The 17,863-nt window shown below is 38.1% G+C and overlaps 1 protein-coding gene across 3 annotated transcripts; it reads left to right on the top strand.

The window, feature by feature from the left end:
* The first annotated feature begins 838 nt into the window (after positions 1 to 838).
* YTHDF1 (YTH N6-methyladenosine RNA binding protein 1) lies at positions 839 to 17,037 on the top strand. 3 transcript variants are annotated; one of them, XM_033010409.2, is made up of 5 exons: positions 839 to 1,240; positions 1,666 to 1,690; positions 3,180 to 3,259; positions 7,900 to 9,421; positions 15,555 to 17,037. In XM_033010409.2, exons 3-5 carry the CDS (start codon positions 3,186 to 3,188, stop codon positions 15,579 to 15,581), a joined length of 1,623 nt encoding a protein of 540 aa, XP_032866300.1. In that variant the 5' UTR covers positions 839 to 1,240; positions 1,666 to 1,690; positions 3,180 to 3,185; the 3' UTR covers positions 15,582 to 17,037. The 3 variants fall into 3 exon arrangements, with proteins under 3 accessions (XP_032866300.1, XP_032866299.1, XP_032866298.1); XM_033010408.2 differs by having other exon boundaries at positions 7,895 to 9,421; XM_033010407.2 differs by lacking the exon at positions 15,555 to 17,037 and having other exon boundaries at positions 7,895 to 10,338.
* The last annotated feature ends 826 nt before the right edge of the window (positions 17,038 to 17,863 follow it).

Raw genomic sequence — 17,863 nt, 5'->3', positions numbered from 1 at the left:
CACACTGTACCTTGACCAGAGGATGCCAAGCAGAACCTAAAAACTATTGAGAAGTTGCAGTTCTGGTCATAAGATATTGCACCCATTTCAAAAAAAAAAAAAAAAAAAAAAAAAAAAAAAAAAGACAAACCAAAAAACAACCCACTATGCACAAGCAGAAATACAGTCACTAATGAAGTAGACCTCAAATACTAGAAATGAAACAGCGGTTTTCATTTAATCTGATTTCTTTTTAAGCCAGCCCTCTCTAACAATTAGAGAGATTCAATTTTGGCTTAAAAGCATCACTGAATGATGAAAACTCAAACAGCTTATTCAACAGTGCATCCCTACTTTCACTCAGACAGGCAAAGTGGTAAATGACAAGTCTCCCCCAAAACCCCCTAATTTACTTCTTGGCCCTGCCGAAATCAACATAAGCTACGCTAATGGGGCCACGATTTTACCCAGGTTTTGCAAAACAGCAGCTGGGAGAAAAACAAAATGAATTAACTGGGTAAAACCCGTGCCCAGAGCAGAAGCAGCCAGGCTAGTCGGGACTCTCTGCCTGAGGTCCCTAGCTATGGCGGGCCACAGCGCCTGGGGCCCCTCGGCCGAGCCCAGGGAGGGGGAAGCTGCTGTCTGGCCTCGCAGAAGCCGGACGATGCCCGGAGATGGGGCCTGGGGTGGGACGAGAAGATGCCGCCCGCCATCTCCCGCCCGCGCCGCGCCCGTCCCCTCAGCCTCCCCGCCGCCTCCTTCCGCGCATGCGCGGCCGCTCTCCCCGCGCCTTCCTCCCCCTCCCCGCCCGCGCCCCCGCCGCGCTTTCCCGGCGTGCCCCGCGCGTTCTCGGCGTTGACGTCACCATAGCCCGGCGCCCGCCGCCATTGGAGTTGGCGGCTCCGTCCCCCGTCCCCTCGCTGCGGCCCCGACGGCGGCGGGCGGGCAGGCCCGGGCAGCGCGGCCCGGGGGCATGTGAGGAGACGGACACCGGCAGGGCGAGGCGAGGGACCGGCCTGCCCCGTCCCTGAGGAGACACCGAGCGGCGGCGCGCACGCCAACGGCCCCTTTCCCTCCCCCCCCCCCCCCCCCTCCCCCCGGCCCCGGCCCCTTCCCCTCCCCGGCCGCCGCCTGAGGGAACAGCCGCCGCCAGGCCCCGGAGCTCCGCGCCGAGCGGCCCAGCTATCTCCCCCCGGCCCTCTCTGCTGAACCACGGCGGCCCTGTACATGAATTATGTCTGCCACAAGCGTTGACCCTCAGGTAAGTGGCGAAGCGCAGCGCGGGGCCTGCCTCCTCCCCACCCCGGGGGCGGGGGGTTTCCCTTGCAGGCCGGTGCCTGCGTCTGGCCCCGGAGACGCTTTTCTTCAGCCTCCCGGCTGCTTTTGGACCTTAAATCTTTCTCGTTAACTTTCCCCGTGGGCGCAGCGTGTTCCCGCTGCCTTTCGGGAGCCGTGGCCATTTCTAAGGGAGGCCGGTGCTGAATGATACTCCTCAACCCCAGTTTAAACAACAAACCTTGATATGTTACCAGGTATTTTTACGACCTCCGTACCCGTTCTCAAAAGCAGTGTGTTTTGCAGTGACAATATACGCGTTTTTCTGAAAATAACTATTTTCCCTCTTTTTTTTTCTTTTTTTTTTTTTTTTAATTTTCCTTTACCCAATCTCATGCCATGGCTTCCTAGAGACCGAAAGGACAGGATAATAAAGGTGAGGATCATTCTGAGATCTGATCGTTTAAATTGTCACTGTAACAGATGAATTAAGCAGGTACCTGTGGGTGAACAGCAAGGTATTGCTCTTAGACTGCATGGATAACATATGGAACAAGGGAAGTTGCACTTTATTTCAAAAATAATATGTTTGTTTGCATCCCACTTAATGCTCCTGAGTTTATATTGGGAAGGACTATGTTAGTATTAAACATAATAATGCTCTTCGTTTCCTTAAAATAAAGCTACTTTCTATATAAAGTCACAAGGATAGGGCTATTCAATATATATTTTTACATACTTTTGCACTGTCTCTTCCTGCTATATTAGTACAATTGTTACTGGTCTCCTGTTGGCTGATTACGTATGTACTAGCTGTCATATATAAGCCTACACGCTTAATTGTTTAAGGAATTTTAAATAAAAAATAGCTAACATCTGATGCACTAATAAGCTTTTTATGATAACTTCCATGCTTTACTTGAAATTAAATTTAATAAATCACCTAAGAGAATACCCTGATTGTTACCATGACTGATAATAAGAGTGTAACTGTTTAGTCTTAGAAACTAACAATATTCAATTCATAAATGCTTTTTAATGTAACTTAGCCTGCCTTAAAAATCCAGCTACCTCTAGTTACAGAAAGTTTGACACCATTTCCTGTTTGTAAATATTCTTTCACCTTTGCTCTACCTGACAAACTTTGCAGAACTAGTCTGGTAAATTCCCAAACTTGTTTGCAAAACATCTGGTTTGGTGTAGTGTTACTTTTAGTTTAGTTTGGGTATTCTATGAAATAGGTAGATAAATAAACTAGCATGTAATGTGTTTGACCTTGTTTTCTTAAATTTAAAGCAAGCAAAGGAAATTATTTGAAGTGACCTAATAGCAGTTTTGGTTTTCTATATCTCTCAGTAGTGGGTTTTGAATGCTTTTCACATGTTGAATATGCTTAAGTAGGCCTCTGATTGTGGCAGATATCTCTATTTTACACATGAGAAAATGGAGACTTAAATTTTCCTGAAAATGTTGGGATATCAAGGCACTTATTCATTATTTCATAATTAAATGTAACCTCACCTCGTCTTATTTTAGTCAATTTAACTTAAACAAGCAGTGAATAACACATGCTTGGAGAACTGTGAATTAGCTTGAGAATTCTAGTTATGGTTCAAAACAATAGATGCTTCTCAATATTTTTCATAAAATTCCTGTTAGTAGTAATTATTTTTTGCTCATAATTAATTCAGATGAGTTGTGCATTTACTCTTGAGTATTTTTTTTTTTTTTTAATTTACTGAAATTTAGTTCTGTAAGCAGTAATATGAGAATAAACTGTTGGGGGGGGAAATATCATTCCTTTTTTTTTGAGTCTTCTTGCTGTGAATAAGAAATACGGGTTTTCATAAAATACCATAGAATAGAATACTTTACTGAAACACCGCTAAGCAGTATTATAATATGCTATAACCTTTTTCTTCCAGTACAAAATGGTTCATTACATCAGAAGGATACAGTTCATGACAACGATTTTGAACCTTACCTTTCTGGGCAGTCAAATCAGGTTAGTGTATTTTTAACTTAGTTTTTTTTTTTTTTTTCTGAGGCATGCTGTTGGCTCTCAATTCATAGGATTGTGTTGAGGGAGCAAATTCCTTAAATAGAAATGGAAAAAGAAATGACTAGCATATTGTGTTACTTGGTAATACAACTAGCATTTGTGCTCACAAAGCTAATATTACTCTGCATATCCAGATGGCCACAAGTGAAAATGAAGTTAATGCTCCAACGAGTGTCTGCTGATTGCTCCTCAAATTGCAGGTTATTGATACAGTTGGACTGTGACAGACTATGTGATCTTATGGTTCTTTGGTAGATGTGTTGCATGTGGGAGTCTGACATTTCTGCTTTTGGGATCTCCTGATTCGTATGATTTGTGTAATCCTAGAAATTAGCGTAGCTGAAATATGGTTTTGATGCTTTCTAGATAGCTTGTAGAGTTGTTCCACTTGCTTTTTACACTTCAGCAAATATTGTTGCTTCTTTCATGTCCTCTGAAATATCTTAAGAATTAAAAATGTGTTTTAAGCGTAAGGCACTGTAATGTAAACTCTCAGTATAATCCAGTTAGTTATAATGTATGTTAAATCGACATCCATGATTTAAATACTATTTAAAATATCTTTTAATTGAAGTAATTTGTGACTTAACATCCAAATCTTTAATGTGAACAAAAAATATAGAAACTGGAGATGCGAAGAGTTTTCTTTCACAAATACACCATTTCAGAGAGAGATGTAATGAGGTACGTTGTTATTTCTTTGTAGAAAAGCTAAGAGTTATTTTTTAAAAGGGAAATTTATAATTCAGCCTGAAGCTGATAGATGCCACTGTTAATATTGGTGACATCGCTGAACATGCTTGCAAAAGGAGATTATTCTCCATGCTAAAAAAAATAATAGCATTCAATGTTCTGTTTAATTTGTGGAAACTGTGATTTAATCTTGAACGCCAGAGCAAACAGTATCCATTCACGTACTGTGTATCAGTTATCTTCAGGGTGTATTAAACATTTTTGTTAGAGCAGTCAGATGGAACTGAGTTGCGAGTTTGTTTTGGATCATAGCAGCTTTCAGGAAGCATGCAAACTCTACTGTAGTATAGCTACACTTGACCTCATTTCCATCCTGGAAGCAATCGAGACACCCCGCTGTGGAAGTCGGGACAAGTGTGTATATCAGAACATGACTTCCGAGCTCTGCACTTGCGGGGTCTGGCTCCCGAGCTAAGCTTCACAGCCCTCTGCAGCACAGACATGTTCTCTAGACTTACACCAAGTTAAGATGATTTAATGGGAAACGTTCTCTCTTCTCTGGAATTAATGTTTTGTAGCAGGTATAAAAGCAGGAAAGTTGTAGAAAAAAAAAAAAGGAGTTAAGATTTTCTTTTATGGTGCAAAATTAATTCTGAAAGAAACTGGAGTTTTCGTCTTTCTCTAGTTTTTTGAAGTTCCGCTTCATCACACTTATATGTAATTTTTAATACCTTAAAAGCAAGGTATGTTTTTCTAATGTGAAATATACTGAGCATTAAACTTAAATAGAAAAAAAAAATGTAGAACCATTTATTATAGTTTAATTCTAGGAAATTTGTCTTAGCTGTCAACAAAGCCAAGTATTAGGTTTAAGTGGAAAAATTGCTATGACTGTTAGAATTTCCGTAATTCTGAAAGTTTTCTTACGTGAAAGTGTAGCTTCGCTGACTGATTTATTTATGTTGTGGTAAGAAATTGGCGTGCTGCAAAAAACAATTGTGTAGGTTGTCTTACAATTTCAAGTGGAAAATGACAGTAGCATTAATTAGGACTGTGAGATTTTATACTGAAGACAGCCATGTTTCTGAACAGAGCCTTATTATCTAGTTATTGAGTCAGGTTTATTCAGCCCTTTAAATATACTGTGAAATATAAGTGATTTACAAAAAAAAGATTTGAAACTGACTGGATATTTTTTAAAAATACTTAAGAAATTTAAAAAATACTTAAGAAACTAAAACCCCAGCTGACACAACAGTATTTGACATCAAAGATCAAATGGAGGTTAGTAATATTGTGTTAATTTCATTTTTTAAAAATACAAATTAGTCTTTTAAATTAGTATTAAGCATGTTATATAATCAAATAAAATATAATTTTCTCCCATCTTTTTGTTGAAAACTGTTCCTAAGTTGTGGTTCCTTCTTTTCATTCCATATAGGTTCTAGTATCCAAGTACCAGTAGTTAATACAGATGAAATTTGCGATGTGATAGCTTTTTGTTATAAAGCACACTAAAAGTACTTTTAAGTGCCAAGGGAACTGAGTGAAGTATTCATAGACAGAGTTATACTCAAAGCAAGAAAGGCATCCCCAGTGCAATGTCATCCAGAACCAAAAGATTATTCAATAAGTAGCAGGGAATTACTAGCAAGCAGTGTACTTTGGGAGGAAGGAGGATTCCCTTCCTAATTAACAGAATGGTTGGTTTCATTATTTTTTTTTAAAAACAAACAAATATGTAAGGGTGTGGAAAGGTCAAGGATAAGTTTGTTGAAATAAATGTTCTGCTGTTGCAATGAAGGACTCGTGTCAGGGTTTCTTTTACACACTCTGACATGAAGCCAGTCAAAATAGATTGTTTTGTAAGGATGTCTGCTGAAACTTTCCTTTTAATCTTGTTAGAATCCTTCTGGAAACTTTATAGGATGTGTGATGGGGGTAGCAGTCTCAGGAATTGCCTAGAATCCTTTAGCAGAAATATCTTAGGACAAAACACCTGCTTTCTGTGAACTTATTTTTGATTTTAAGTTCTAAATCTGTAGCATATATGAACATAAGTATCACCAAAGAAATATTTATGTCTCCTCCCTTTCACCTGCATTTCTTTTTACATTTTTCTTATATTACCACTTTAAGATATAACACACAGCAATCTCAAAGTACTGTCTGTGAGTAAAATATTTTCATATGCTAAATATTGATTATTTTAGCTTTGGAGTCTCAGAATTTAATGTATTTTAGAGGATCTTCTCATAGGAAGATGGATTGTGTACCTCTTTTTAATGATAGAATTTGCATGTAGATGAAGGCAGCATGAACAGTGGCAGAGATTATTTCTTTTGAATCAATAACATTGGATTTAAGCTGTTTAAATCTCAGAAGTGTTTGCAGTACTGTAATTGATGGAGGCATTTTATGGTACCTTTCTGTGTATAGTAAGGGTGTTGAATTACTCTTGCTTTGGGGTGTTATGGAAGGGAGTCACTGAAAAATGATTAGTAAAAATTACTCTGTATCAGTTGGGTATTTTTTAATATTTTTATATTGCTTATCTTCAGCAAGGAGTTTTTCTACATAATTTTTTGAATGAGCTGAGAAATAATCTGATTTTTGGAAAAATTACTGAAGTTCAGGTGCAGTTTTGCTGATTTTGCAGATTTTTTTTTTTTGTCCAAGTTTGAAATCTTACAGTTTGAAAGAAATCTTAGTTCCTCCTCTTAAAATAATCTTTCTCCATGAGTAAGGAAAGGCAAGCTACTGTTTGACTCATTAACAGATGTTGACCTTCCCTCCCCCTTGTTGGTAATTACAGTTAGAGTGTTAGTTTGGAATGTCTCCAATATATATGCTTGAAGTATATTTAAGGAGAAATAAAATGTGTTGGAATATTCTCCATTTGTTCTTTTGCTTCATTGAATATGAGAAAAATAAGCAATGCTTCAAAATCAGGTGTCAGCAGATAATTTAGAATGAAAGGGAAGGCTTGTCAGCTTGGTTTAAGAAGCAGTTGAAAGGGAGGAAAAGCTAGAATTTCAGAGAGGGATCTGCTGGTTTATACCCAGTCAGTCTCTTGGAGTGGAAAAGATGGCCTGTCCGGAAGGACAGTCAGAAACAGTCTTGCATGTTTAACTTTACTACTGAGGAAGGAAGAGACTTTTGCAGAAGGCTGAGTAGGGTCTTTCTCAAACAGTTTGGGTGGCATGTATCTCATGTCATATTTGCGTATATTTGTCTCTAGTATACCAGTCACCTTAATTTCTGTTTATAGTTGTCAGGTCTACTTATAGCAAAACTTGGCATGCTTTTTAGCGTGTGATCTCACTGTGACCCTGTCTGTCAGAAGTAGCCTTTGCATGCTTTACTGCTTCATGTATGTTTTGCTTGTTGGGGACTGTTGGCACCTCAAAACCATTCCATCGTGAGGACTGTAATTACATTTTCTGCTATATGTGTTGTTATATTAAAGTAATTTAATTAAAACTTCTCCTATGTAGTAATCTAGAAATGTCAAATATCTCAGTTCTGTGAGACATAAAATATAGTTATACAAGTTCCTTGAAATATTTTGGAGTATTTGTAGATGAAATAATTCTAGAAGGCACTAAATACCCATAGTACTGTAACTAAGCTTCTGTCGTTTCCAAATCTTAAGTACTAACCTCACTGTGAGCCACTAGTCCTGGAGTGTGTTATAAATGCCCAGATAGTGCATTTTAGCCCTGCATCTTTCATGAAGTGTGAACTAAGATCTGTAATTAGAAATTAAATTGTCTTGTTTCTATTGTCCTTTTCTATTCGGTGATGAACAGTGTTGTGGCTATGTATAAATGAAGGGTTTTTTTTTACATCTGAAGTTACCTTTTTTTTTCCCTTCTTTAACAGAACAGTAGCTATCCATCAATGACTGATCCTTATCTGTCCAGTTATTATCCACCATCTATTGGATTCCCCTATTCTCTCAGTGAAGCACCATGGTCTACAGGAGGAGATCCTCCTATCCCATATCTCACCACCTATGGACAGCTCAGTAATGGAGATCATCATTTTATGCACGATGCTGTTTTTGGACAGCCCGGGGGTCTGGGAAATAATATCTATCAACACCGGTTTAATTTTTTCCCTGAAAATCCTGCCTTCTCAGCTTGGGGAACAAGCGGATCCCAAGGACAACAGACTCAAAGTTCAGCATATGGGAACAGTTACAGCTACCCGCCTAGTTCACTGGGCGGAACCATTGTGGATGGACAAACAGGATTTCATAATGATACATTAAATAAAGCTCCTGGAATGAACAGTATTGAACAGGGAATGGTTGGACTTAAGATTGGTGGAGATGTTACAACTTCTGCAGTAAAAACAGTAGGTTCTGTTGTCAACAGTGCTGGGATGACAGGTGCCCTCTCTGGTAATGGTGGATCTAATGTAAACTTGCCAGTATCAAAACCAACCTCTTGGGCTGCTATAGCTAGCAAGCCTGCGAAACCACAGCCTAAAATGAAAACAAAAACTGGACCTGTAATTGGAGGAGCATTGCCGCCTCCCCCTATAAAGCATAATATGGACATAGGTACTTGGGACAATAAGGGTCCTGTGGCAAAAGTTCCTGCCCCCCAACAGATACCTTCTCCTCAGTCTGTTCCACAGCCACAGCAACAAATTGTTCAGCCTGTTCCAACTCAACCTCCTCCATTAACTCAGCCGCAGTATCAGACCCCTCAGCAGCCGCCCCAAAATCGCTGGGTAGCTCCTCGCAACAGAAATGCAGCTTTTGGCCAAAGTGGAGGAACTGGTAATGACAGCAACTCAGCTGGCAGTACCCAGCCTAACCCTGTTCCAAGTGGTGAATCCCATCCTGTTCTTGAAAAACTGAAAGCTGCTCACAGCTATAACCCTAAAGATTTTGAATGGAACCTTAAAAATGGACGTGTGTTCATAATAAAGAGCTATTCTGAGGATGATATTCATCGTTCCATTAAATATTCTATTTGGTGTAGTACAGAACATGGCAACAAACGCCTGGACAGTGCTTTTCGGTCCATGAATAGCAAGGGTCCAGTCTACTTGCTATTCAGTGTCAACGGCAGTGGACACTTCTGTGGAGTAGCAGAGATGAAATCACCAGTGGACTATGGCACCAGTGCAGGTGTCTGGTCTCAGGACAAGTGGAAGGGGAAATTTGATGTCAAGTGGATCTTTGTGAAGGATGTGCCCAACAACCAGCTCCGACACATCAGGCTGGAGAACAATGACAACAAACCCGTTACAAACTCCCGTGATACACAGGAGGTGCCCTTAGAAAAAGCAAAACAAGTGCTTAAAATTATTGCTACTTACAAGCACACGACTTCCATCTTTGATGACTTTTCTCATTATGAAAAGCGCCAAGAAGAAGAGGAGGTGGTGCGGAAGGTAAACTTATTAAAAAATTTATTTTATACACAGATATGGGGAAAATGAAATGTGAAGGCTGCTATGGTGGAAAAAATGTAAGTAGGAATTCGAAATGTTTTTAATACATCTCAACTTGATGGTTTTATATGTGTTTAACAACACAAAACAAACTGATGCTTATTTGTCTGACAGCTTTACAGCTAATGAGTTTTGAAGCAGAAAGCTAAGCAGTAATGCAGGTGAAGGACATTATGTCCATTTTTTTATCTTAAAACGGTTAATAAACTAGAAAATTTAATTTCTGTTTCAGAATTGGATTCTGCCAATGATTGCCACTTAAGTTTTTTTTGCCTTTAAATATGAAATGTTTTAACACTGTTTGACTGGAACTGGGATGTCAGAACTGATACCTGTATTGGCATTTGAAATTTGTACATCACCTTTAAGAGCAAGAAGCCTGATCTTGTTTGTTCAGTTTATCTCTCTGGAAAAAGAGAGTTGCATAAAATTGCTGAAATAGTGCTAGAAGGATTGCATTTCTGCCGATGAAGTCACATGTATTATTATTTGGGTAAATAAAGGTTTTCAGTTTCCAGGTCTAATCTGTCTACTAATTCTTGAAAAGAAGTTTTGAGTGAAAATGTAGCAAGAAAAATTTGGGCAGTAACTGAAGGTGTAGTAGGAGAAATTTCAGCAGTGATTGGGAAAGTATAGTAAGCACTTCAGAACCACTTTAGAAGAGACATCTGTGCCATTCTATCCCATGACCCCTGTTTCAGGAATGCTTTTCTCTATTTAAGCAGTCTAGAAGTAGTGTTGGGATGTGTAGATACTAGCTAAGTAACACTTAAAGTTGCTTGGTGTTGATAGTGTTCCACAGACTTTTTTGTGTAGCATTTCAAGTAAAGCATTTATTTGACAGGCAAGTTCAGTGCAGCTCACACTTGCTTCAAAATGTTTTTGAAGCAAAGACTTAATGCGCGTTCCTGGAGCCTAAATTGAAGTTGCCATTTTAAAGGTTTTATTGCCATATAAAAGTGCAGATAAAACTGCTTTAAACTGTCTTCATAGAATGTACCCTTAAATTATGAGAGAAAAGGAGATTGATGTCTTGAGAACTTTTTAGCTCAGCTTTTCCTAGCCAGTTATGTGCATAGCATACCTCAACACAGCAGGGAAGGAGAGCTTAAGATTTGAAGTTTTTCTTGTGTACTCTCTGCCAGATTGCACAAGCTAAAACCTAAAAGCCTTTACTTCAGCACTTCATTCCTGCAGCGGGCAATGAATAAGTCAGAAGGCCTGGGCTCCTTTGTCTGGTGTTTACAGTGTAGGGGGGGTGTGATTTTTTTTTTTTTTTTTTTTTTTTTTTTTTTTAGTACTGAAACTCTCTGATTTGATGCCAAGCTTGGAGGGAGAATAGCGCGTGTGTTTAAGGAGTGAGACTACTGGAAAAGTGATAAGAGATCTAGTCTTGAACGGTTAACTTACTGGCCTGAGGAAGATCCCAACGGCTTCGTACTGAAAGCCAAACATCCTTTGCTTTGTAGTAGCTCAGGGGGCTGATGTTCAGCTATTGGGCTGATCCTGGTTTGGGTTGTTCTAATATACACAACTATTTCGGTTCAAATGCTGATAGAATATTCTTAGCCGAGTCGCTGCTTTATAATAGGATCAATTTTTCAAAATAATGCATTTTTTTCTGCCTCATTTAAAACTGAGGCTCGAGCTTGTATGGTGCATTCAGAAGATAAACTCTGAAGTCTAATTTAACGTTTATTAGATTCCTCTGAATAGCTTAAAAAATAGAACAATATACAGATAATTGAAGTACACTGAGGAAGATGATGCTAGAGAGGTAAAGCAGATCAACAGTGAAGGGACGAAAAATAAGATACTGCTTGTCAGATTGCATTCTATAAAACTTATGTCTGGAAAGTTAATATTTTCCCCTTCATAAGTCCAGCTGATTACTAGAAGAGTTTCTTTGCTGGGTATGCACACACTTAAACTTCTTATTGTTGAGAAATTTGTGCTATTGAAGTTGAAGCCTTCCTGTTATGCAAAGTTAGCCTTCCTATGATAATAATTTTTGACAAATCTTATTGTCAGTTAATATATCTTATGACCTAATTGACATTTTCACATGGCTGTTTGTATATGTGCCATCTTAATTGGTTTTTAGGTTGCTGTGTTTTTTATTCATTATACTCTGTTCAGCAGTAAAATTAAGTGTTGAAAATTTATGCTTCTATTTCACCAGTGTTGTGATTACAAAGGTGTAATCTTTAATTCTTGAAAATCTTCACATGGAGGTCTAGAGTGCTTTAATTTCATTTATACACGGATATTTAGTAGGGAAGAATGACTTCATGCAATCTGTACCATGCAAGCCACTAGCCTTTCCGTTCATTTGGTGGTTACCATTTGTTGCTAGCCAGTGTTTCCTTAACTAATGTCTGCAGAGTAAGCTCCAGTGTGTGCTCTCTGAGTTTAACTGATCTAGGAACCCCTGTGTTAACACCAAATTATCAAATGAGGATTTGGCAGGTATAATGCCAGCTGAAATTCATTCAAGTGCCAGAGATTCATCAGTGTTACCAGCATTGCTTAAGGACTGTATCATCATCTAGAATTGAGGGAAGATTTGTTCATGCTGGGTTGTAAGTCCAGCTTTTGATTTGCCACAGTAATAAAATATTTAAGCCCAGTCCAGTGACCCAGAACCTGGGAAAGGAGTAATAAAAGGATATTGGTGTCTGGAATGAAATAGCAAAAAAGTGAGTGACATGAAATCTCTCCTGACCCTCCTAGCATTTCTCAGATGGTTTTCAGGGCCACTACAGTGTCCACAAAAAGAGCAACTTCTGTGATCAAAGCTTATGTTCTTAAAATGGAAAAGAAGTTGCAACATGTGTGAGAGAACTTCTTTAAAAAGGAAATACAGTATAATGTGGCATTAATTATTAACATTCCCTAGAAATGTGCTTGCGTAGTCTTTAACAAAACTGTCTTCTGAAGTTAAAAAGCTTGTAAAGAAAATAAACTTGTTGAAGACTTTGGTATTTTTATTTACAACTCATGGTAGGACAGATGGGTTGATCTACTGTCAGCAGCTCACCTTCATAGACTTGTATTTAACTGGATGGTCATAGTGACTGGACTGCTGTGCTGTCATTTTTCATCTGTGCCAGGGCACTCGACTGTTCCAAGGTGTGTCTCCAGAAAGCTCTTAAATCACTAAGCTTACTGTTGCTCCTTTTGAATGATTAAATATTGTAAAGTGTTAGCTAGTGCATGTTGGCACTTAAAATACTAATTTTCCTCTAGCATTGTGTATTTCCTTTTAGTATGCTTTCTCTGAACACACTGATGCACAACTTCTAAGGATGGAATATTGTCCTTCCTCCAGAACTGTAGTTAAATATTTATATTTTAAGATTAATACTAATTGTGTTTCCTAATATAAAGGAAATGGTTATTATATTTTTATGTCAGAAGATGAATGCTTTCATCCTACTGACCTTAACAAATAAAGTTGAGTAGGAAGCTTGACAGCTACTTTAGATGGAGGTGAAGGGAATGAAAGCTTGACAGGGATGAGTGTCTCCAAAATGGAAGCTTCTGCAGGTTTTGTGAAAACCTGTTTTTCCTGTGTCTGAAGACTATACATATTAATGTCATGAAGGAGGAGTATGCAACAGGAGCTCCGCTCTGAGGTATCACAGAATTCCCCTGGAGAAGAGAAACTGCGAAGGCTCTGGATGGATCTTCAGAACCAAAATGAAAAAACCTTTGTTACTCAGTTACAAAGCTGCTTGTTCTTGCTTGCAGTAGAGCTAAATAACAATAAGGAGGAGAGTTTGAGAGTTAGAGCTTCTAAAAAGCAACCATGCTCAAGAGCATGAAGAATTGTTGCATCAGTTTCCTTCCCATCAGTTTATATGGTTTCAGACACTTTTTAAAAGGAAGGCATAGATTATCCCCTGGAAGAGAAAGCAAGCAGCAAGTCAGGAGTAACTGCTTAATAACTTTCTTAATAAATAGAACTTTTTACTGAATTATAAAGCCCGAGCTAAGTCTCTGAATGCCATGAACATACTTTCTAGGTACCAGGTAGAAGTCTCAGGTGCTAGTTTGTCTTCTGTTTATGTGGGACTAGTCCATGAGAGTGGAAAACTTTGATTTTTAAAGAAAGTGGAATAATGAAGGTCAGTGGATGACTACACAGAAAACTAAAAATAAGCTATGTAGGTGGTAGTGGGAAAGAATGGGCTGATGAGCACAGTAGGGCAGCGAAGCAGAGTAAAGGGGATTTGCCACCTTAAATGGAAGGAGGGTGAAACAATGACTTTTTTGGAAGCCTGACAACGGGGTTGATAGAATCAAGTTTTAGATTCTTTCTAACCACCTTCTGTTTGAAATGTCAGGCAGCCATAAGTTCTTTTCATTTAGAACATACAATGCCTAGTACATTCTGGTAGTCTGTCACTAAGAAGTGGCTTTCATTGACAGTTCATCATAGGTCAGCAGTTAAAAGATAGGAGGAATACAGATTAAAAAAAAAAAAATATGCCATTTCACACAACCTGTTTTGTTGATTTGGTAAAAAAATTTTGCTATCTTTTCCTTCTGTCTTAAATCATAGATTAAGAATTTATACTAGACTTTGTTGACTTAATTTTATTATAAAAAACATTGAAATATTAATATTATTCTGCCTGGAGGCAGAAATCAATATATTCTATTTTTAAACTGTTCTGATTTTATGCTGTGACCAGCTGAAGTAGCAGATACAGTCTGTTACATTTATGATGTTTTTGCAAATAAGCTTTATAGCGCAACAGAAACAATCCTGAGATGAATTTTATGCAGAAATACTACCCAGATCAAGTAAAATCTGAAGGTGTTAGTTTAGGAGTTAAGAGTTGTTTATGCTTAGGCTATTTCACAATTTCCTTGCTTGAAATAGGATTTGATGCCATATTGATGCATTCAAGTACAGTACATAGAGTCTTTCCATGCCAGTTTTATGCTCTACGGTCTGTTTTAAACACCATTGGAATGAAATAGAGGACAGTAAGGTTGAACCCTTTCTAGTCAGTCTGCATGGTGTCTTAGCTGGAAAAATGCCCTGTCCTAAAGATACGGCAGCATATTTTAGTCAACTTGTCTTGCTGTCTTCTGCATGTTCTGCACTTACAGGACTCCTGAAACGATTATTGAGAAAGTCCCCCCCTTTTTTGTTACCGCATTGCTCAGCTTGTCTGTGTGAGCCCTGTGCAGGGGCTCTGCTCTAAACCAGAGCAGAAGCATGACTTGTTGCTCCTGGGAGGGCACAAGTGTTAGATGAAGACTTGCCACAATTGAGGGATGCCTGCAAGTATCCCTTAAATTACCTTTATATGTTTTCGGTATTTGTAGTTAGCAGAAACTTGTGAGAGACTTCAAAAAGCCTACTGGTTTCTGCACTAGAATGCTTTTAGAAATTCTGGAGTTGTTCAGTCTAGCCGTGCTCGTTTTTATCAGACTGTACAACAGCATATAACTCTTCTTCTACCTGATGATGTGTGTATTGTTTTATTTTTTTTTTCCCCCTGACTTGTCAAGGATTTCACAGTGCCTCCCAGAATAGTTGAACAGATAGGAGGAATTAGGAACAGAATTTCTAGAGAGCTCAAATCCTTCCTGTTCTGGAATGTGACTAAACCGTAAAGTTATTTGAGTGTTTTGAAATTAAACCAGTTCTGTGGAGTTCACTAATCTACTATCTCCTTTCTGCTTCTGTGTATTGGTTGTGCTACTACTGCATTAGCTAAAATAATCCAGAAAGTAGAATATTGCAGGTCCTGTTTCTGCTTTGAAGTGTTGGTATTCCATACCTTTCTTACTGTGACCTTCATCTGCTGTCAGTTTGAAGTAGACTGTGCAGGTATTCATTCAGCTGTTCCACTTAAAGCTGCACTTAATTTTAAATTATCACGTCCTTAGGCTTGTCAGGTATGTGCAATATATTTATAAAATGTAGCAGCAATGTTTTAACAAAGTGTATAATTATGTGGGATCACGTTAGTGTAATTGCACTACTAAAAACTTTTTGCTTGTTAATCTGACTAAAATCTTTCTTAACTTTTAACTTTTCTTCTCTTTGCAGGAACGTCAGAATCGAAACAAACAATAAGAATAAACATATACAGTTTGATATATATACTAGAACTGATATTAAATTCGACTATGAGAAACAAAATTTAAGTATACTGGTGCTGTATCCTGGCATCAGGACAAACTAAAGCTTTCAGCTCCAATATATCTTCTCGTGCAGGGGAAATTAAATTGTCGCATCTTTAAGTACATTGTAGTTTATTTTTGCCCAAGTGGATCTGCATTAATTTGTATCTTTTTTTTCTATGTAAAATTCTGTAGAAATCATTAATAAAGGTGTGTCTGTTTTTATTTTTTCAAGTTGGCAAACAGTTATATTAACCTAATGTGGACCTATACATGAGCATACTAAAGTGTCAGTGCTTCCCAAAGACTTTATTTTGGCACAAATTATGTTCCTAGCCAGATATAGAGATTATGGAGAATACATCACAAATTTTCCTTTATCCTCCTCCCAAACCCTTTTTTCTTCATGGCGGAAGTAAGAAACCATGCATTGATTTTTGTCATTTAAAAAAATGTTAATGTACTGCACTTCAGAATTTTGAAATGAAAAAACTAAATTTCAGATCACTTTGTGCAGCTGCTATGCCTCTTTATTTATCTGTACAATTACACTTTTGAAATTGCTAATGCGCCATGTTGGTTTTTTCTGTCTAGTAGAAAATCAAATTGTCAGTGAAATTGTTTCTCTGGAAAATATTTCCCTTTCACATTCTGTTAACCAGTGCTTCAGTGTGCATTTGTTATACCATATCCTGCCGAGAGTGAGCGAGATGCTTTCTCTCAGCCATAATTCTGCTTTACGGTTTTTGTAGCTTAAATAATAATGTGATGCTATCAACATTGCAGGGGTTTTGGACAATGTGTTTAAACCTGTTTCAGCTTTCAGGTGTTATTAGTTAATTGCAGATCATTTTTAATCCTTACCTTCATTATTCCCTCCCACCCCCAAATCCTAATGCCATTTAAAGTTTTTATACCAATAATGCTGAGCTTTAACGTAGGAACTAATAGTACGGATAATATGATGGATTATGCCTCAGATGTTTAAAATTGACAGTGTGTATGTCTAATTTTTTTCTGTTGGATGAGTAAAAAAACCTGTTTTAAGAAACTGAATTTGCTGTCATGTTTTTGTGGAGTGAGGGGACCGTCGGAGAGCCTGTCACCAACTGGAGTTCCAATTAAGCATGGAAATGGTGCTCATGTCCGCTGCTCTAGCACACTGAATCTGCACGTGTTTATTGTAGAGGATCTTTTACTATATTAGAAAGCAAGTATCTTCTGAATACTATTTACTCCAAAAGGACCTCCAATTTAAATAAAGTTTAATCTGTATCATTTAGACTTGTATTTAGAACGTATAACTCTGTCTCTGGACTGTTACTGCCTGTAAGGGGTAAAGGACAGCATCAGATTAACTTTTTCCTCTAGGAGAATACAAGCCTTAATAAACAATACATATTTAGCAAGTTTGATGTCATTTTCATTTTTTCCCTATTTGCAGTTGTCTTCCTATGTTATAATCACCCCTTATGTCGACTCATGAATTTAAGTCCAATTTGAGAAGCGTTTTGATTAACTAAGATGTTTGCTATCAGCGTGCTTGATAATTGCAGAAGGATTTTGCAGGACTCTGCAGAGGAGATTTGAGCTGCCTTGAATGTTACAGTTGCTCAGAGGAAATAACTGCCTGTACAGTGGCTGTCACTTAGACTTTCCTCTCTCCTTGTAGGGTAGAGAAGCTGAAGGAAGAATTGGAAGTTGTGCTGTGGCCTTCAGGAGGCAGTGGTACAGATGTGAGTCACTGGGCTGAGATAAATTTCCAAATAGAAGTAAAGCTTCAAATGGTTTCTTTTACAGCAGTTGGCTGTATTTCCTAATTCTAACCTTAGTAATTTGACTTGGTATCTTTTTTTAAATGACTTTTTGAAGCAATACTGCATTTTATAAACATGTTCCCATCTAATAAAAGCACCTGCTGTTAGTTTCAGGTGATGTATCAAGACACTTAACAACTGGAGATTCCAGAGCTAAAAAGAATTCAGTTCCATCTGGACCCTGAAAACAAAAGTTAGTTATGCAACTTTGATTTCTTTCTTTAGATCTGAAAAAAAAAAAAAAGAAAAACAAAAAACAAACAAACAAAAAAAAAACCAACCGAGCAACCGGTATCTTCGCTGTGATATACCTATAGGCTTCAGGTAAATATTTTCTTTAAAAAAGCAGCCAACAAATTGAGAGCCTTTAGCTGAAACCGGTTTGGCTGTACTGTTAAGAAAAGTTAGGATGTGTCTC

This window comes from Tyto alba, unplaced genomic scaffold (genome assembly GCF_018691265.1).
Source record: "Tyto alba isolate M040663 unplaced genomic scaffold, T.alba_DEE_v4.0 Super-Scaffold_33, whole genome shotgun sequence".
Classification (NCBI taxonomy): domain Eukaryota; kingdom Metazoa; phylum Chordata; class Aves; order Strigiformes; family Tytonidae; genus Tyto; species Tyto alba.
The sequence above is the reverse complement of the archived record's forward strand: the minus strand, read 5'-3'. Positions and strand labels throughout refer to the sequence as shown.

Coding starts and splice junctions, on each gene's coding strand:
- YTHDF1 (XM_033010407.2), top strand. CDS start 1,214: ATGTCTGCCACAAGCGTTGACCCTCAG. Junction 1,241..1,665: donor CCACAAGCGTTGACCCTCAG/GTAAGTGGCGAA, acceptor ATGGCTTCCTAG/AGACCGAAAGGACAGGATAA. Junction 1,691..3,179: donor GAAAGGACAGGATAATAAAG/GTGAGGATCATT, acceptor TTTTTCTTCCAG/TACAAAATGGTTCATTACAT.